The sequence below is a fragment of the Heptranchias perlo genome, chromosome 1 (assembly GCF_035084215.1).
Source record: "Heptranchias perlo isolate sHepPer1 chromosome 1, sHepPer1.hap1, whole genome shotgun sequence".
Lineage (NCBI taxonomy): Eukaryota > Metazoa > Chordata > Chondrichthyes > Hexanchiformes > Hexanchidae > Heptranchias > Heptranchias perlo.
This window is the reverse complement of record NC_090325.1, coordinates 39,051,067-39,073,153: the sequence shown is the minus strand read 5'-3', so window position 1 is coordinate 39,073,153 and position 22,087 is coordinate 39,051,067. Positions and strand designations below refer to the sequence as shown.

The 22,087-nt window shown below is 41.2% G+C and overlaps 1 protein-coding gene across 15 annotated transcripts in view; it reads right to left on the bottom strand.

The window, feature by feature from the left end:
• nedd4l (NEDD4 like E3 ubiquitin protein ligase) overlaps positions 1–22,087 on the bottom strand; it is a 412,625-nt gene that overhangs the window by 162,712 nt on the left and 227,826 nt on the right. Inside the window, exon 1 of one of the 15 annotated variants that reach the window (XM_067983982.1) lies at positions 8,187–8,361. The exons of the other annotated variants lie outside the window; for them this stretch is intronic. Coding sequence (XP_067840083.1) covers positions 8,187–8,264 — 78 coding nt within the window. The 5' untranslated portion in view covers positions 8,265–8,361. Of the gene's footprint in view, positions 1–8,186; positions 8,362–22,087 lie in introns of those variants that run through there. 15 annotated transcript variants of the gene reach the window in all.

Here is a 22,087-nt window from a genome sequence, read left to right as displayed (position 1 = left end):
TGTGATTATGGGGAGGTGCTGAGCAGAGGCAAGAATTTTGGCTGGGGGTTGGGGGGGGGTGGGGAGGAGGAGTACAAAAATCAGAGTAGCTTACCCATGGGCCATATTGGGCACCTCCTAGCAACAGTAGCCAACTCAGACCAGAAATAGAAGATGCCCAAGGGGCAGGAAGTCGTCCTGCGAGCAGTTTGTAGCTTTAAAGAAAGAAAGAACGTGTTTATATTGCACGTTTCACAACCTCAGAATGTCCCAAAATGCTTTACAGCCAATGAACTATTTTTGAAGTGTTGGAATGTAGGAAACATGGCAGCCAATTTGTGCACAGCAAGGTCCCACAAACAGCAATGCGATAATGACCTAGTGATGTTGGCTGTGGGATAAATATTGGCCAGGTAACAGGGGAGAATTCCCCTGCTCTTCTTTAAAATAGTGCCATGGGATCTTTTACGTCCACCTGAGAGGGCAGAGGGGGCCTCGGTTTAACGTCTCATCCAAAGAATGGTACCTCCGACAGTGCAGCCGCAGCACTCTCTCAATACTGTACTGGAGTGTCAGCCTACATTTTGTCCTCAAGTCTCTGGAATAAGACTTGAACCTACTGCCTTCTGACTCAGAAATGAGAGTGATACCGATGAGCTACACCTGACACCTATTTAAGAGAATAACAGAGGGATTTTCATTTTCTTTACAAAAAATAGATCACTTCGGAAACTATCCAATCAGTGCGAGTCACCACTCAACAAAGCCACATTATTTTTTTTATTGACCTATCCACTATTCAATCCATTAAACCTCAGTTTTATTCTGTGCTGCATCACTCATCCTAGTCAACAGAAAATGGTGCAAGGCAAAAAAGCTGAAGCTTAGTCATCAAAACAGTGACTTGGTAGTATAACAACTTGCTATTTATCTGATATATGGATTTGCACCATCACACCACCAGTTATCCCAAAGAAGTTAGTATGTCTCCATACTTCATCCACCTAATGATTTAAATAGCTGAAAGGGAATGACAAGCATGAAGTTACGTAAAAAAAACATTTAAAATAATTTTTCTCCACAATATTAGGCTGATATATTGTTCGGGTAGTGGAAGCCGATTCAACAGTAACTTTCAAAAGGCAAGTGGATATATACCTGAACAGTAAAAATTTGCTGGGCTATGGGGAAAGAGAAGGGGAGTGGGACTAATAGGATAATACTTAAAATAATGGAAAGGAATAGGCTGGATAGGCTACTTAAGTTAGAATCATGGAATCATAGAAAGGTTACAGCACGGAAGGAGGTCATTCGGCCAATCGAGTCCGTGCAGGCTCTCTGCAAGAGCAATCCAGCTAGTCCCACTCCCCCGCCCTATTCCCGTCGCCCTGCAAATTTTTTCCTTTCAAGTACTTATCCAGTTCCCTTTTGAAGGCCATGATTGAACCTGCTTCCACCACCCACATCGGCAGTGCATTCCAGATTCTAACCACTCACTGTGTAAAAAAGCTTATTCTCACATCCCCTTTGGCAAAAGAACCAATCACCTTAAGTTTATGTCCTCTGGTTCTTGACCCTTCCGCCAACGGGAACAGTTTCTATTTACTCTGTCTAGACCCTTCATGATTTTAAATACCTCTATCAAATTTCCACTCAACCTTCTCTGTTGCAAGGAGAACAACCCCAGCTTCTCCAATCTATCTGCATAACTAAAGTCCCTCATCCCTGGAATCATCCAGGTAAATCTCTCTGCACCCTCTCTGAGGCCTTCACATCTTTCCTGAAGTGCGGTGTCCAGAACTGGACACAATACTCCAGTTGTGGCTGAACCAGTGTTTTATTAACGTTCATCGTGACTTCCTTGCTTTTCTACTCTATGCCTCTATTTATAAAACCCAGGATCCTGTGTGCTTTTTTAACCGCTTTCTCAACCTGCCCTGCCACCTTCAACGATTTGTGCACATACACCCCCAGGTCTCTCTGTTCCTGTACCCCTTTTAGAATTGTGCCCCAAAGTTTATATTGCCTCTCCTCATTCTTCCTACCGAAATGTATCACTTCACATTTTTCTGCATTAAATTTCATTTGCCACGTGTTTGCCCATTCCACCAGCATGTCTATACCCTCTTGAAGTCTATCACTATCCTCCTCACTGTTCACTACACTTCCAAGTTTTGTGTCATCTGCAAATTTGGAAATTATGCCCTGTCCATCCAAATCCAAGTCATTACTCTCTATCAAGAAAAGCAGTGGTCCTAGTACCAACTCCTGGGAACACCACTGTATACCTCCCTCCAGTCTGAAAAACAACCAACCATTCAACACTACTCTCTGCTTCCTGTTACTTAGCCAATTTTGTATCCATGCTACTACTGGTTAGTGAGTACTAGGGCATGAGTGTTTTTTATACAAGCATAGAACTAGCTTAGATGTCAAGAGGTAGTTCTTTTCAGGGCATCATCAACCTATGGAACAAGTTGCCAGCTCATGCAGTGAGTGCAGGTTCACCGCAAGCATTCAAAAGGGAGCAGGAGCTGTTCCTGACTGTGGCCAACATCACTTTGCATAAAAAGTAGTTGTGGCAGACGAGGTTTCTGCCATCAGTGTGATTCCTGCCCCACTACTCAGAGCTTGGCAGAGGAAGAGAAAATCAAAACATCAGATGATATGAACTTTTGACTGTTGGATTACAATGGATTTTCTACTGAAATTCTACTGAAATGAATCTTCTAATTGCTTAAAATTAATGAAACCTCTGTTGGTAACAATTGACGGTGAATGCTATAAATTATGTCATTAGAAACAATGGTGGCACATAAACAAGGAGAAACAAAACCAGAGGAAAAAAAATTGGGGAAAGGCAGACAGTAATTGCATCAAAAGTAATTTAACAGACTTCGTCATCAGACTTTTTCTACCAGAAACATGGAAACATAGAAAATAGGAACAGTAGGCCATTCGGCCCTTCGAACCTGCTCCGCCATTCAATATGTTCATGGCTGATCCTCTATCTCAATACCATATTCCCACTCTCTCCCCATACCCCTTGATACCTTTTGTGTCCAGAAATCTATCTTGCTCCTTCTTAAATATATTCAGTGACTTGGCCTCCATAGCCTTCTGCGGTAGAGAATTCCACAGGTTCACCACCCTCTGAGTGAAGAAATTTCTCATCATCTCAGTCCTAAATGTCCTACCCCATATCCTGAGACTGCGACCCTTCGTTCTGGACCCCCCAGCCAGGGGAAACATCCTCCCTGTATCCAGTCTGTCTCGTCCTGTCAGAATTTTATATGTTTCAATGAGATCCCCTCTCATTCTTCTAAACTCGAGTGAATACAGGCCAAGTCGACCCAATCTCTCCTCCTATGACAGTCCTGCCATCCCAGGAATCAGTCTGGTGAACCTTCGCTGCACTCCCTCTATGGCAAATATATCCTTTCTTAGGTAAGGAGACCAAAACTGCACACAATACTCCAGGCGTGGTCTCACCAAGGCCCTGCATACCATTTGCCTTCCTAACTGTTTGCTGCACCTGAGCGTATGCTTTCAGTGACTGGTGTACAAGGACACCCAGGTCCCTTTGTACTTCAACATTTTCCAATCTATCACCATTTAAATAATATTCTGCCTTTCTGTTTTTCCTTCCGAAGTGGATAACTTCACATTATACTGCATCTGCCATATATTTGCCCATTCACTCAACTTGTCTGAATCGCCTTGAAGCCTCTTTGCATTTCTTTGTCAGGACATCAATACGAAAATAAGGAGCAACTTGATGAAGCCACTTGCAGTTCCCATGGATTTAAAAAAAATTGTTCAGGATTTGGACGACAGTTGGACAACAGATTTATTGCTCATTCCTAGTTACCATGAGGTAATGGTGGTGGGCCTCCTCTTTGATCCATGCATTCTTTTTGGTAATGGTGCTCCCATGATGATGTTAGGTAGGGAATTCCAGCAATAACGCTGGAACAGAGATATTGGTCCAAATCATTAAGATGTGTAACTTGGGAGGGAATCTGAAGGTGGGGACGTTCCCACGACATCCTGCTCTTGACCTTCTTAGTGGTAGAGATCTTAGGGAGGAAGATGCTGTTGAAGTAACTGAGGTGAGTTGCTGCAGTGCTTCCTGTAAATTGTACATATTGTAGGCACAAAGTGCTGCCCACGGATATTCAGTCCAGTGGCAGGATCACCAAACTGATGAACCGCTTTGCCCTGGATAGAACTGACCTTATGTGCTTTTGTGGTTGCACCTATCCAGGCGAGTGGTAAGTATTCCATCACATCCTGACTCTAATGTTGTGCATCACCTGAAATTTAGCATGGATTGGATAAATAAATTTCTGTCCTATTCATCAGAAACCATTAATATCTCATGGTAGGAAACAATGTTTAACATAGGCTAAGGAAAATTTCTAAAACCTATCAGTAATGAAAGCTTGTTCTGAAAAGTTTTGGTATAGCACTAGCTTCAATTATTCTTGACTCTTGACAGACGTTTTGACAGAAATTAAATAGAATTCACAGCACCAGATCTGTACGTATTAAAACATACCATGGCAAAACAATTCAAAATTATGAATATTTAAATGACCACAGCCTACATCTGATAATTTCGGTCCTACCTTTGTCTCACCCCCAAAAATTTGAATTATCCAGAAATTCCAATTAAAAATTGCATTAAAACGGCACAGTAGTGCTTTTAAGCACAACTGAAATTAGCCAGTAATTCAAAATGTGACTTTGAATTAACAACAATAGACTGTACTCTTGGGCAGACATATCTGGTGGACAGTGATGTGCCAAGTATCTTCGAGGACAGCATGTTACCTTGAAACTTGATAGTTATTCACTTAAAATTAATAATCAGTGGAATGAATTTGGAGCCAGTCCAAAAGGCATCTGTTCCCCTGAAGCTAGATTATCGAGAAATAATTGCATTTACAAAATCTAAGAGGAATGATGTCCAGCTGTCTGACAATTCAATTTAATGTACATCAATGTCACAAAATTTATCACCTTTCAGCAAAAGCACTGCAGAATAACACACAAGCTCTCCCAATGACTTTGTTTACATTGTCCAGTGTGGAACTGAGCCATTTAGTCCAAAAGGACCACGATTCAATCCTCAATTTGTGCTGAGATAGCTGGTGTTAGCCAGGGCAGTGGTAGGAGCACTACAATTTACCTCAGTGCTCCTGGGCTAAGAAAAGGGTAAAGAAAAAGCTATGGTCCCTGCTCCGGACATCTGTGACAACTGCTGAAAAACACTCAAATGCAGAACTCAAGTGGAGACAACATCAGCTTCAGCTGTATTGATCGAATAGCCTGTCAACCAATGATTGTCCACGTTCAGCGAGTACCCATGGAACCACAGTTCAGACTGAATTAGTGCCTTCAGGAGAGAAGGAGGGAAATTTGAGGGAATGGGGAATTTTTTAAAAAGTTAACACAGGAATAGGGATAGCTATGGCAGCATTTCATCTTACTAATTCCATTTTCCCATTTCTCTTAATATGTTGACAACCCAAAATAGTCGGCATCTCACTTTGAAACCCATTTGTGCATTGCACACACAATAGTAACTGAAACTGTTTTACTTCCTTCCCTTCCTCCCATCAAATTCCAAAAATGTTGGATCTATCCCTGCATCCATATTAAATCTGAAATTTCACCCAAACTTGATTTTGCTGTTACCTTCCAACTCATTGTCCTCCTCCTCAATCCACTGAAATATAGATACCTAAATGGTCAAAGGGTCCACACCTGAAACTTTAACTTATCTATTCTCACCACAGCTGCTGACTGACCTGTGAGAGTTTCTAGCATTTTCTGTTTTTGTTAAAACAATAAAGTCCCCAGGTTTTTTGGGGCAACTTTATGGGATGGATTGGATTTGGGAGACACAAATCTTCCAAAAAGCAGAATCAAAATAAAATTGAGATACTTATTTTTTGCAACTGCCAAAACACAACTGAAATCAGGACAACCCCGATAAAATCCTAACTGAGAATTTGCACAATTATTTGGAGAGGAGTTAAAAAAAATCAATTTAAGCCAATATTGATGATCGGTTTTGATGGTAGCCTGCTACACATAGGTATCTACTACCAGCATAAGCCCATTTCCACATGAAAAGAAACACTTGGTTCTGCCTGACTGTCCCTGCTGACACTGCTTTTCTCATTCCAGTTCAAGCATCCAGCAGAGCCAACTTCACAAACAACACGCAGCCCGTTCTGACCAAGTAATTCAATACATGTGACTAAATTGTTTGCCCTTCCAAAAATGCTCTGTTCAAATTAATCGTGAATGACACCATGCGGCCAAACAAGCAATCGTAATTTACAAATCTAATATACTTAGTCAATATTCAACACTGACCATGTACAATTCTGCTCACAGAATCAGCAGCTTTTTTATAATCAGAACAAATTTATAATCAAAAAAAATTTAAACTGTTACAAGATCAGATACAAGCTGAAAAGTTAGTTGGGATCAAATGTTCTAGATGACTGCATGACCTTAGCAGCATTCCCAAAATATTCTCAAGATCAGGTATGCAAAGCCATTTACAGTGCCCTGAAGGATGGCAAATTAAATCTTTTTTTAAATCTAACTTTTGTTGTGATTAAAAAAACTATTTGCTTTCAAAGATCAAATATAAAATCCTTTCTCTACTTAATATAAAAGTAGTATTTTGCATGTAGAGTCTGTAAACACCAACTTATTTGTAAATGCCACTGTGGAAATATTTTTAACTCGTAGGCTTAGTTTCAGGTCTGAAAGTAGTATTCATTCTCCTGGTATTTACCAACTGTAGTTTTTTTCCCATTCCTGTATAACAGCGTGCAATGGATTAACTGATATCACCTACCAAAGACCGGTGGACCTCAAATGTACATATGGAGGAGGAAGGAAGGCTATTGGTGGACATACCACAAAGTTCAAGAAAATTAACATTTTGTTTTAGATTGTTGATTGGGCCACTTGTGCAAGGCTACGTTATACCACAGTTGTGATTTCTCATGATAAACCAGCATGTGTGTCAACTTCTGAAAACAGCATGTGTTCCAACTCCTGAAAAAAGCCCAACAGTTAAACTCTATCACAACAAGAAGCCAGTAACCAATGATGCGCAAAAGGGAATGTATTGTCGTCAGCTGAAAGTATAAATGGATCTAATTGGCAGTGGACAATTTTTTTAAACTTGGAAAAACTTAAGGAACCAACTCTTTAGATACAATATGCGCTACGCTTTTGGAAAAAATGAACTTTTTTCTCTATGAAAACTCCCATCATTCAGTAATCTATGGTAACTTAATGTTATCAAGAGAAATAAAAGCCTTATTGATTTTTCCCATAGGCTTTATAATGGAGATTTCCCAGCCAACATATTTTATCCAGCTTACTATATATAGACTACTGAGCAAACAGTATATATTGTATTACAATAAACTGTTAGTAAATTGCTGCAGAAAATAACCTTGCAACACCTCAGTCCCAGTCATGTGATGTTCTGAAGCATCTGTCTGCATTGCAATGCTTGTGACACATACTTTAAACTACTGATCTTTAATAATAAGGCATTCCTCACTTCACGACTTTTTGAACTACACATTGAAGAGTTATGATGAGAGACCCCAACTGCAACGTTCAACCAAATTTGAACTTTTAAAAAAAATATTAAAGAGAGTGAAATACACCAAAATACTTCAAATTTAAACCAAAGTAAGTACAACTCAACAGGCCTCATTTTCCCAAGCATCTGCAGCTTTCAGGTGGCCTCAAGGTGTATAACCAGTGGCCTGGGGCAAAAGACTGTTTTGCACCCAGTGGTGCAGCATTCCAAAACATTGTGCCATCCTGATAAAAATCTACTTCAAAGCCTGGCCACAGAAAAATAACTGCTAGTTTTCTGTAATCGTGACTCCTTTCAAATCTCATTTTCAAACCAGCTTGTTAAATGTATGACTGCAAAAGAAAAATTTCTCAACACCCAAAAAGCTTGACCACCCCGAGTCCCCACACCCTCTTTACAGCTTAACAAATACTTGAAGATTTTTCCATCAGTGATCACCGTCAGGATCCGATATTGGCCATGTGCTCTTGTTAAGTTAAATACGTATGGTTCAAGCGCAGGAAGTAAACTTCAGCTTTTAGTGGTTTTCCCTCTCTTGCTTCACAGTATTTCCACTCACCAGTGTTGATCTTCTTCTTTTAGGTACAGTACCTGGGTTCATTTGACCAACTTGCATGGTAATATTGCTGCCTTTCATTAATGCCAGTGACTATATCCCTTACACAAGCTCAGTCTGTCTCTAAATGTCTGCTGTCAGCTACATTTCAGACATTGTAAAGAAATGATCTATGGCTCCAGCAGTCTCACTATCAGCAATCAACCGAAGGTTACTGTCTGTTTGAACCAGGAAAGCTGGGCTATATCTGATGGGAGCGCAGACCTTGAATATTTTAATACTATGCAAATCAACACACGTTTGAAATTTAACCCTTTGAGAAGCATTTCAGCAACAGTATCAAATGACAAGATTTTTTTTCCCCAAAGAAAATAATGTTTAGTGAAGAATACTGCTTGGTTCTGTACATTCCACATAATAAGCCTTTTAGAAATTTACAGACTATTGTCTGCAGGAGTTACATGAAGAAAGTGTATCTTTTAAAGTCATGTTTTTGCACCCAATTTGAAGATTTTTTTTTTGAAACACTTGAAATATTGAACACCAATCGTCTGTGCCATGAGATATCATGAGGGTTTTTATCCATGATTCTCCACAAATACCCAATCTAAGCCACACCGTTCTTAAGTGCTTCTTTACAAGGAAGTTGGCAGAGGAAAAAAATCTCAAGTAGAGTGTGACAACTGTTGTGGAATTGCCACCAGTCACACTGGCAGAGGTGGAAGAGTCTTTTATTTAGGACTTGTGTATTAGAAACCCACCCCAAAAACATAGCAAATTGTGTGACCAAGTGGGTGTATATGCAATCTGAGAACCTCTTTCACAGTTTAAAATACCCTTGTGCCCTATATATCTTGGACCAGGCTTTCTTGCATTTAAACCTGTTGTACTACTGCCTGTGACCAGTCTCACAACACCTATAAAAGTCAGAATGGTTCAAGCACAAGCTGCTTATTTCAAATGTACGGAGTCGTACAACACCAGGTTATGGTCCAACAGCTTTATTTGAAATCACAAGCTTTCAGAGCTTTCCTCCTTCGTCACTTGCTACAAGGTATTCAGGAAAGATAGGGATGGAAAGAAAGTGGGGGGGGGGGGGGGGGGGGCGGGGATGGTGGTTGTATTGATCAAATAACACTGGAAAGGGATGCTGTAGTTGAGGGGTCAAAGACAGATCTATTTGGGTAGAATTGAGGAATAAAGAGGAGCTATTACACGACTATAGGCCACCCAATAGTGGGAAGAAGATAATGGAGCAAATTTGCAGGCAAAATACATAAAGATGCAACAACTATAGAGTAGTGATAATGGGGGACTTCAATTATCCAAATATAAATTGGTATAGTAACAATGTATAAGGGCAAAGGGAGTGGGGGAATTCCTGAAAAGTATACAAGAGAACTTTCTTGAACAGTGTGTTTCCAGCTCAATGAGGAAGGAATCAATACTGGATCTCGTTGCAAGGAATGAAGTGAGGCAAGTGGAGCATGTTTCAGTGGGGGAGCATTTGGGGAATAATGATCATAATATTAGGTTTGGAAGTGTTCTGGAAAAGGCCAAGGAACAATCAAGTATAAAAATATTTAATTGGAGAAAGGCTAATTTCAGTGAGTTAAAAATGGATCTAAAGGTTAAAATGAAACAGAAAAAGGAGCCTTATGACAAATATAAGTTTCATAATACAGTAGAGAACCAAGCTAAATTTGGGAGCTACAGATAAGATCGAAAAAAAGGGAATAAGAGGGGCAAAGGGAGAGTACAAGAATAGATTAGCAGCTAACACAAAAGGAAACCCAAAAGTCTTTTATAAGCATATAAAAAGTCAAAGGAAGGGTGCAGCTGATTAGGGACAAAAAAGATACCTTCTTGTCGAGGCAGAGGTATGGCTGAGGTACTAAATGAATACTTTGCATCGGTCTTCAATAGAGAAGAGGATGCTGCCAATATAGCAGTAAAGAAGGAGGTAGTAATGATATTGGATAGGATAAAAATAGTAAAAGAGGAGGTACTTCAAAGGTTGGCAGTATTCAAAGTAGAAACGTCACCCGGTCCAGATGGGATGCATCCTGGGTTACTATGAGAAGTAAGGGTAGAAATTGCAGAGGCTCTGGCCACAATCTTATAATCCTGCTTAGATATTGAGGCGGTGTCAGAGAACTAGAGGATTGCAAATGTTACGCCCCTGTTCAAAAAAGGGGAGAGGGATAAATCCGGCCAGTCAGCCCAAATTGGTGGTGGAGAAACTTTTAGAGGCAATAATCCAGGACAAAATTAATTGGCACTTGGAAAAGTATGGGTTAATAAGTGAAAGTCAGCACGGATTTGTTAAAGGAAAATCGTGTTTGACCAACTTGATTCAGCTCTTTGATGAAGTAACAGAGAAGATTGATAAGGGTAATGCGGTTGATGTTGTGCACATGGACTTTCAAAAGGCATTTGATAAAGTACCACATAATAGATTTGTTAGCAAAATTAAAGCCCATGGATTAAAGGGAAAGTGGCAACGTAGGCACAAATTGGCTATGGGACAAAAAGCAGGGAGTAGTAGTGAACGGTTGTTTTCAGACTTGAGGGAAGTATAGTGGTATTCCCCAGGGGTCAGTATTAGGACCACGGCTCTTTTCGATATATATTGATGACCTGGACTTGGGTATAGAGGATATAATTTCAAAGTCTGCAGATGACACGAAACTTGGAAATGTAGTAAGCAACATGGAGGATAGCAGTTATAGGCCAGTTAGCCCTTTCATTGGTGGTGGGGAAACTTTGAGACACAATAATCAGGGACAAAATTAATTGGCACTTGGAAAAGTATCTGCTAATTAATGAAAGTCAGCACAGATTTATCAATAGTAGGTACAGCACAGCAGGAGGCCATTTGGCCCATCGTGCCTGTGCCGGCTCTTTGAAAGAGCCATCCAATTATTCGCATTCCCCTGTAAATATTTTCCCTTCGAGTATTTATCCAATTCCCTTTTGGAAGTTACTATTGAATTTGCTTCCACCATCCTTTTAGGCAGTACATCCCAGATCATTACAACTCGATGAGTAAAAAAAAAGGTTTCCTTATGTCGCCTCTGGCTCTTTTGCTGATCACCTTAAATCTGTGTCCTCTGGTTACCGACCCTTCTGCTGTTGGAGCAAATAAGGAGAAACTGTTTCCATCAAATCCTTTCATGATTTTGAACACCTCTATTAAATCTGCCCTTCACTTTCTCTGCTCTAAGAAGAACCCCAGCTTCTCCAGTCTCTCCACATAACTGAAGTCCCTCATCCCTGGTACCATTCCAGTAAATCTCTTCTGCACCCTCTCTAAGGCATTAACATTTTTCCTGAAGTGTGGTGCCCAGAGTTGAACACAACACTCCAGCTGCAGCCTAACCAGTGTTTTATAAAGGTTTAGCCTAACTTTCTTGCTTTTGCACTCTATGCCTCTATAACTAAAGCAGAGGATCCCATATACTATTATTTTTAAAAACAGCCTTCTCAATTTGTCCGGCCACCTTCTAAGATTTGTGTACATACATCCCCTGGTCTCCGTTCCTGTGCTCCCTTTAAAATTGTACCATTTAGTTTATATTGCCTCTCCACATTCTTCCTACCAAAATGTATAACTTCACACTTCTCTGCATTAAATTTCATCTGCCACGTGTCTGCCCCTTTCGCCAGGCTATGTCCTCCTGAAGTCTGTAACTATCCTCCACGTTGTTTACTACATCTCTGGGTTTCGTGTCATCTTCAAACTTTGAAGTTATACTCTCTATTACCGAGTCCAGGTCATTAAAATATATCAAAGAGCAGTGGTCCGAATACTGATCCCTGGAGAACACAACTGTATACTTCCCTCCAGTCTGAAAAACACTGTTCACCACTACACTCTGCTTTCTGTCCCTTAGCTAATTTTGTATTCACGTTGCCACTGTCCCTTTAATCCCATAGGCTTTAATTTTGCTAACAAGTCTATTATGTGGTACTTTATCAAATGCCTTTTGAAAGTCCATGTGCACAACATCAACCGCATTACCCTTATCAATCCTCTCCATAACTTGATCGAAAAACTCAATCAAGTTAGTCAAATCTTTGACGGTGGCAGGACAAGTTGAGAAGGCTGTTAAAAAAGAATATGGGATCCTAGGCTTTATTAATAGAGGCACAGAGTACAAAAGCAAAGTAGTTTTGCTAAACCTTTTTAAAACACTGGTTAGGCCTCAGCTGGAGTAGTGTGTTCAATTCTGGACACCGTACTTTAGGAAGGACCTCGAGAGGCTGCAGAGGAAATTTACTCGGACGGTTCCAGAGATGAAGGACTTCAGTTATCTGGAGAGACTGGGGAAGCTGGGTTTGTTAGAGGTGTTCGAAATCATGAATGGTTTTGACGAAGTAAATAAGGAGAAACCGTTTCCAGTGGCAGGCAGGTCGGTAACCAGAGGACAGACATTTAAGGTGATTGTTTTCTCATGTTGCCTCTGGTTACCAAAGAATCAAAGAAAGGCTGCAGCACAGAAGGAGGCCATTCAGCCCTTCAAGTCCACGCCTGCTCTATGCAGTTAGTCCCACTCCCCCTTCCTTTCCCCATAGCCCTGCAAATTTTTTCCTTTCATGTACTTATCCAGTTCCCTTTAGGAGGTCATAATTGAATCTGCCACCACTACCCCCTCAAGAAGTGCATTCCAGATCCTAACCACTCCCTGGGTAAAAACGGCTTTCCTCACGTCCCCTTTGGTTCTTCTGCCAATCACCTTAAATCTACGTCCTCTGGTTCTTGATCCTTCCGCCAATGGGAACAGTTTCTCTCTATCTACTCTGTCTAGACCATTCATGATTTTGAATACCTCTATCAAATCTCCTCGCAATCATCGATGTTCCAAGGAGAAAAACCTCAGCTTCTCCCTCATCCCTGGAATCTTTCCAGTCATTTTTTTTTAAGCAGCAAGTTGTTCTGATCTGGAATGCACTGCCTGATAGGGTGGTGGAAGCAGATTCAATGGTAACTTTCAAAAGGGAACTGAGTAAATACTTGAAGGAAAAAAATACATGGCTATGGGGAAAGAGCAGAGGAATGGGGCTATTTGGATAGCTCTTTCAAAGAGCCAGCAAAGGCACGATGGGCCAAATGGCCTCCGTCTGCACTGTAACATACCGTAATACTATGCAATTTATAGTGAAAGTGAATTATTTTAGCGTGTTCATTGCATGCTGTGTATTTGTTTATTAAATGTTTCCCAGCATTTTCTGATTGGTGGCTTCTGATGTGCCCTGCTGCTACATCTGCATGAGTTGCAGTGTCACTAATGGTCGGCTGCCCAGTCAATGGACTAGGTGCACAGGATGGTAAAAGTCTACAATCTCCATCTGTAGCTAACCCTGAAGTACCTGCATCCGTGTCAGATTTGCCCCTTGCTGGAGTTACTGTCAGTTCATTCCTTTTGGAATCAGCCCCGTTACTTGTGCAGGGTTATGTGAACATAAGAACATAAGAACATAAGAAATAGGAGCAGGAGCAGGCCAATCGGCCCCTCGAGCCTGCTCCGCCACCCAATAAGATCACGGCCGATCTGATCCCAACCTCAAATCTAAATTCATGTCCAATTTCCTGCCCGCTCCCTGTAACCCCTAACTATGTGATAGCAGAACTGCTGAACATATGAATGTCAACCAGCTTATGCTATGCTGCTCTACTTGTGCCACTGCTGGAGGGCACCAGTCATTTTATGCCATTGCAGCTGCTTCCCTCAATTGTTAACGGCTTTTTGAGCCTACCAAAAATCTGCTCACGTCATGGTGAGGAGCCTCTCAAGCCTGGCTTGTGCAAGGGCTAGTCACTCTTGCTGTAATTCTTATTGCGCACACTACAACTGAATGAAAAAAAAGACAATTGCATTGGTTAAGGGGCTTATTAGCTAGTTGAGAAATGTTAAAGTTTTACTGCAGATATTCTGTCATTTGTTGTTTTCGCTCTTTCCCGTCAACAAAATCACACTCTTCCTTTTCTGAATTAAATGTTCCTGTGATATAGTTTGCAAGTCATAAATTTCAATGACAAAATATATTTCACTCACTTTTCCTAAACTGAGCAGCCCTGCATTCCATTTACAGCAACTTAATATTTGTGCGTTTCTAATTAGCATTTTTTGACAAGATCTATTTTGACCAGTTACAACCTGCTGTACTTGAGTTATTTCAAAATGAAATTAGCATCTGCTAAAATCACTTGACAAGTCAATCACAATTACACGAAAGTGTGCAAGAACGTGTGCAACATTCAATTGTCAAGTGATTTTAGCAGAAGCTAATTTTATTTTGAAATAACTCAAGTACAGCAGGTTTGAACATGGCTTCAAAAAAAAGTCATGTCTAACAAATTTGATTATATTTTTTGAAGAAATCACTAAGATGGTGGATGAGGGAAGCCCAGTAGATATTTTCTACTTAGACTTCCAAAAAGCTTTCGACAAAATACCACCCTAGAGGCTTCTCTACAAGAGCAAAGCCTCTGGTATAAGTGGTAATATATTGAGCTGGATTGCGAACTGGCTGGAAGGCCATAGGCAGAAAGTAATTATAGATGGATTTGGATCTGTTTGGAGATCGGTCTCCGGTGGTGTCCCACAGGGATCAGTGTTGGGACCGTTGCTCTTCACTATTTTTATTAATGATCTGGATGTACGTGGTTGGGGTAAGATCAGCAAATTTGATGATGATATCAAGATCTGTGCAAGTGTCAGGACTGTAGATGACTGCTTCAAGCAAATCTTATTGTGTTGGGGGATTGGGCTCATGACTGGCAAATGATGGTTAATTTGGAGGTGTGCAGTGTTATTCATGTGGGCAGGATAAATGCTCAACATACACACACCCTTCAGGAAAAACCATTAAAGCAGGTGGAGAAAGAAAGATCTGCGCATTCTAGTGCATAGATCTCTAATGATTCATGAGCAATGTCGTGAAGCGATAGCTGGAGCAAACAGGGTGTTGGGGTGCATTTATAGGACAATTGACTATAAGACACATCATACTATTATGTCCTTGCACAAGACCTTGGTCAAACCTCATTTTGAATACTGTGTCCAGTTCTGGTCTCCTCATATGGTGGCTGATATTGGGTCTTTGGAAAGGATGCAGAGGAGGGCTACCAGACTAATTCCCAGCTTAAAGCATCTTAGTTATCAAGGTAGGCTAAAAGAGCTGGGACTCTACACTTTAGAGAATTGCAGACTTAGGGGTGATCTGATTAAGGTTGATAAGATGATGAAAGGAATACATAATGTTCCAGTTGACAGTTTGTTCCAATTAAATAGGTCAGGAAGGACCAGGGGTCACATTTTAAGTTGTCTAAGGCCAGATCTAGGTTGGATGCCAGGAGGCGGTTCTTGTCCCAGAGAATAGTGGATGTCTGGTACAGGCTGCCAGCTCGTGCTGTGGATGTCGATTCACTGAATTCCTTCAGTCGGGAGCTGGACCTATTTCCGGCTGGAGTGGAGATCACCTCTTACAAAAGGTAGGTAATGTAATGCATAGAATTATCAGGGCCAGAGTGATCTCCTGGACTAGTTTCGATCACCTGGGGGGAGGGGATGGAGAGGAATTTACAAGATCTTGCCCCCCAAATTGGCCTGGGTTTTTAAATCTGGTTTCTCGCCTCTCCCAGGAAATCACATGACGTGAGGATGGTAAATGTTGCGATGCACAAGGTATCACGATAGTGTGGGACAGGCTGCATGGACCAGAAGGTTTTTTCCTGTCAGTCATTGTTTGTAATTATGTTCAGTCATTAAGAGTGTCGAAAATAGATTACTCCTTTTTTAAAAAAAACTTCCAAAATTGACTGTACTAAATGACCTCCACATTGCACCAAAAGCCATTGTGTATTGTAGCTGTCATCCCTTCTTCCTTATAAATTTGAACCCTCTCCACCACCAGAGAGTGCTGGAAAGTAAAATTGCAAATCTGTTGGCAGCAAATTTGAGATATTCACTTTTCACTTGACAAATGTTGAATGAACTCCAACCAGGAAAAATGAGTTTTCTTCAATTTGGGCTGAAGTTAAGCTTTTTTAGGCAGGTTAACCTTCCAATGGGATTGCATGATAGTCCACGGTTGGGAGTGGCTGTCTAGTAATTTCAATTATTGAAAGCTGGATAATTGTTTTGAATTGGACTTTACCACGAAAATGTGTGGATGCAGGAACAGACCAGTTTCCCACATTCACAGGTGGACCCCTTTCACTTATGTGCACAATGTTTTTAGCAGTTACAACCTACTAGGTTTTGGATGTCACAAAACGTGGCAGCTCGATAAAATTTTTGAAGAAAGACAAGGTCATTTGCCTTTGGAAGCTGATTTTCATGGTAGATAGAAAGTTTTATAGTGAGAAGTCATTAATAATGTACCTCCTTCGCCCCAGATGTAGTAAAGAAATAATTGGTTATGAAACAAACAAAAAAAATACAATGTCAAATATTTACACACAAAATGTCAGATTATTTTATAATAATGGAGAACAAGGAAATGGCGGATGAATTGAACAGATGTTTTGCGTCCATCTTCACTGTGGAGAATACAAATAACATGCCAGAAATAATTGTGAATCAAGGGGTGAAAAAGAGGGAGGAACTTAAAACATTTACAATCACCAGGGAAAGGGTTCTGAAAAAATTATTGGAACTAAAAGCTGACAAGTCCCCAGGTCCTGACAGACTTCATCCTAGGGTCTTAAAAAAGTGGCTGCAGAGATAGTAGATGCATTGGTATTAATTTTCCCAAAATTCCCTAGATTCTGGAAGGGTCCCATCAGATTGGAAAATAGCAAATGTAACTCCCCTATTCAAGAGAGGAGGGAGACAGAAAGCAGGCCAGTTAGCTTAACATCTGTCATAGGGAAAATGCTAGAATCTGTTATTAAGGAGGTTATAGCAGGGCACTTAGAAAATCTCAATGCAATCAGGCAGAATCAACACGGCTTTGTGAAAGGGAAATTGTGTTTGGCTAATTTATTAGAGTTCTTTGAGGAAGTAACAAGCAACGTGGATAAAGGGGATCCTGTCGATGTGGTGTACTTGGATTTCCAGAAGGCATATGACAAGGTGCCACATCAAAGGCTACGACACAAAATAAGAGCTCATGGTGTAGAGGGTAACGTATTAGCATGGATAAAGGATTGGTTAGCTAATAGGAAACGGAGAGTTGGCATTAATGGGTCATTTTCAGATTGGCAAGATGTAACGAGTGGAGTGCCACAGGGATCAGTGCTTGGGCCTCAACCATTTACAATCTATATCAATGACTTGGATGAAGGGACCGAATATATAGTTACTAAATTTGCTGATGACACAAAGGTAGGTAGGAAAGTAAGTTGTGAAGAGTACATAAGGAGTCTGCAAAGGGATATAGATAGGTTAAGTGAGTGGGCAAAAATTTGGCAGATGGAGTATCATGTAGGAAAATGTGAACTTGTCCACTTTGGCAGAAGGAATAGAAAAGCAGTATATTAATTAAATGGAGAGAGACTGCAGAACTCTGGGGTACAGAGAGATCTGGGTGTCCCAGTACATGAATCACAAAAAGTTCGTATGCAGGTACAGCAAGTGATTAGGAAGGCAAATGGAATGTTGCTATTTATTGCAAGGGGAATGGAATAAAAAAGTAGAGATGTTTTGCTCCAGTTGCACAGGGCATTGGTGAGACCACATCTGGAATACTGTGTGCAGTTTTGGTCTCCTTATTTAAAAAAGGACATAATTGCTTTGGAGGCAGTTCAGAGAAGGTTCACTCGACTGATTCCTGGAATGAGGGGGTTATCTTTTGAGGAAAGGTTGGACAAGTTGGGCCTGTATACATTGGAGTTTAGAAGAATGAGAGGCGATCGGATTGAAACGTAAAAGATCCTGAGGGGACTTGAAGGAGTCGATGCTGAGAGGATGTTTCCCCTTGTGGGACAGACTAGAACTAGGGGCCACAGTTTAAAAATCAGGGGTCGCCCATTTAAACTGGAGATGAGGAGAAATTTTTTCTCTCTGAGGGTTGAGAGTCTATGGAACTCCCTTCCCCAGAGAGCGGTGGAGGCAGGGTCATTGAATATTTTTAAGGCAGAGTTAGATAGATTCCTGATTAACAAGGGAGTCAAAGGTTATAGTAGGTAGATGGGAAAGTAGAGTTGAGGTCACAATCAGATCAGCCATGATCTTATCAAATGGCAGAGCAGGCTCGAGGGGCCGAATGGCCTACTCCTGCTCTTAATTCGTATGTTCGTATCTACATACATATGTTCGTATTTTACTGGTGAATACATTATTCATTTTGCATTCTGTGAATCATTCAACAAGAAAAGAAAACGCACAGAACAAAACCAAAATATTGCGGATGCTGGAAACCAAATTAAAACAAATTGCTGGAAAACACTCAGCAAGTCAGGCAGCATCTGTAGAGAGAGTAACAGAGTTAACGGTTCAGATCAATGACCTTTCACCAAAACTCAACAAGAAAATGCACAGGTTGCACAAGGTTCCAACGTTAACTTTGCAAATACGAGCGATAATATCACCTAGTTTTCTTGGAATTTTTGACCACTAGCATCAGATACAAAATTTAATGGAGAAATAGATAGAAAATTAAATATTTAAATATTGTACATACAAAGTAAGCACTATAATCAACAAGTTGATTTTTGCAACTCATTAAAACAAGAAAAATTGTACGGAGAGGAGCTAAGTCATAGGGTTTGCAAAGCAAGGCCGCTGGACACCAAGAAGGTCTAGGAAGGGAACCTCAGATTTCTGAGAGGTCTTCAGATTTTTGTCCCTGATACAGATTTCTGGATTTGTTGTTTTACTAATTAAAAAAAAATCTACAAACAAAGCACTGTTTTCCTTTCAGTAGCTGACATCTTCTAGAAGTTAGGACAATGTCCTGGGAGTCTGTCAGCATTTGCAGGGGGTCCCTCTGTATGGAAAGATTTAGAACCATTGGGCTGAGTGATCAAAGCATGACTTAAAATGAACATTATGGCTTTCCCTTTGTTTTACTTACTTCGTATAAAATGAATGTCAGAAGAAATTAGAACAGCTGCCCTCAACATCAAGGCAACATTTAACCAAAGAACCCTAGCAAAATTGAAGTCAATGGGTGTCAAAGGGAAAACTCGGCAGTGGCTAGAGTCATTATTTACCCAAAGGATGATGGTTACCATTGTCAGAGACTATTCCCAACAGCTCCAGGACATCACTGCAGGAGTTCCTCAGGGAAGCTTTCTCAGCCTAACCATCTTCAGCTGCTTCATCAATGACATACCCTACATCATAAGATCAGGAGCGGAGCTGTTTGCTAATGATTTCACAATATTCAGCTCCATTTACAACTCCTCTGATAATGAAGCAACGCATGCCAGCTTACCGCAGGACCTTGATAACATTCAGACTTGGGCTGACAAGTGGCACATCACATTTACAACATAGAATGCCAGGCAATGACCATATATAAAAAAAAGAGAAAGACCAGCCATCTCCCTTTGACTTTCCATAGTACCACATTCGCCAACTCCTGCACCATCAACATCTTGGGGGATCACCAATGGCCAGAAGCATAACTGGACTACCTACATGAATAAGAGCAGGGCAGAGGCTGGGTACTCTGCAACAGCTTTAAGCTGGGAACCATTCTTGTGGCTCTCCAATGAACCTAGTCTCTGAGGCCACTATATCACCCAGCAATTGAGGGGACCAAAACTGTGCTCTAGATGCAGTCTAACCAAGGATCTCTATATGGACAGAATGGTGTCCTTTGACATATATTGAATTGTTTTATTAATATAACCCAGTACCTTGCTTGCTTTGACTACGGTTTCTCTGCATTGGTTGTGAATCTTGAGTGACCTGTGAACAATAACACCTGAAGTAATAGTTAGGAAGTAAGAAAGAAATGCACCTTAAATGGCAACATTTTTTTTAATTCATTCATGGGATATGGGCGTCGCTGGCAAGGCCAGCATTTATTGTCTTTGAGAAGGTGGTGGTAAGCTGCCTTCTTGAACCACTGCTGTCCATGTGGTGAAGGTACTCCCACAGTGATGTAAGGTCGGGAGCGCCAAGATTTTGACCCAGCGACGATGAAGGAATGATATATTTCCAAGTCGGGCTGGTGTGTGATTTGGAGGGGAACGTGCAGGTAGTGTTGTTCCCATGTGCCTGCTGCCCTTGTCCTTCTTGGTGGCAAAAGTCGCGGGCTTGAGAGGTGCTGTTGAAGAAGCCTTGGCGAGTTGCTGCAGTGCATCCTGTGGATGGTACACACTGCAGCCACTATGTGCCGGTGGTGAAGGGAGTGAATGTTTAGGGTGGCGGATAGGGTCCCAATCAATTGAGCCACTTTGTCCTAGATGGTGTCGAGCTTCTTGAGTGTTGTTGGAGCTGCACTCATCCAGGCAAGTGGAGAGTATTCCATCACACTCCTGACTTGTGCCTTGTAGATGGTGGAAAGGCTTTGGGGAGTCAGGAGATGAATCACTCGCTGCAGAATACCCAGCCTCTGACCTGTTCTTGTAGCCACACTATTTATGTGGCTGGTCCAGTTAAGTTTCTGGTCAATGGTGACCCCCAGGATGTTGATGGTGGGGGATTCGGCGATGGTAATGCCATTGAATGTCAAGGGAGGTGGTTAGACTCTCTCTTGTTGGAAATGGTCATTGCCTGGCACTTGTCTGGCGCGAATGTTACTTGCCACTTATCAGCCCAAGCCTGGTGCTGTCCAGGTCTTGATGCATGTAGGCACGGACTGAACACTGTGCAATCATCAGCGAACATCCCCACTTCTGACCTTATGATGGAGGGAAGGTCAGTGAAGGTCATTTTACAGGTAGTCGATGAGCAGAAGGACCTTGGTGTGCTAATATACAGGTCAAACTTGTAAATGCACAATGCACAAGTAAATTCGCCCATAAACAGGTAAACAACCTTGAAATTGTATCTATAGGCATATAATACTAAAGCAAGAAGTTAATGTTGAACTTGTCCAAGGCCTCAGTTAGGCTGAAGTTGGAAGACAATGTACAGTTTCGTCACCCCATTATAGAAGGAATTTAAAGTACTGGAAAAGTCGCAACACAGATTCACTAGAATGTTACCGGGAACGATTGATTAGTTATGAAGAAATACTTGAGAAGTTAGAGCTTTTTCACTGCAGCTGAGAAGGCTAAGGAGAGACCTGATGAGAGTTATCAAGATTATGAAGAATTCTGATGTAACTAGATGGGTCAGCACAATTGTAACAAAAGGACACACATTTAAGATAATCACAAATAGAGTAAATTTTCTTTACAGAGAATGGTTAGCATGTGGAATTCTGTGTCACAAGAAGAGTCCATTAATATTTTAATAAGAGAATTGAACAATTGCTTGAAAAAAGAGCATTAAAAGGGTATGGTGATCGATCAGAGAGCGGGATTAGATCAGGCACCTCATGTGGAAAACAGCACCGGTGCTGATGTAATGGGCTGAATGGCCTACTTCTGTGGAGTAACTAGCATTTTGGGACCAGCCAGGTGGACTGCTGAGCCTTTTGTATGTTCCTAACATTCTGTGATTCTACCAATAACAAAGAGATGGACTTCCTCTCCGGCATGTATCCTCACTGTATTGAAATTACACTGTCACACTGTTTCCAACTCTTCACTCTCTCTTTTCTAAAATGTTCAATTATTTACCCATCTTCCCTTCCTCGACAATCCATAGACTTTTTAAACCAAAGCTTATCAATTAGCTGCTACTTCTTGCTTTATGCCATCTTTTCCACTCTGACCACATATCGGGTGAAAAATTCGATATGGGCCATTTTTGGGCGTAGGTATAGTATGTGCTATTACCCCGCGCCCAATGACCCCTGCGCAGGCACGACGCAAGTTTCGGCCCGTCCGAGGA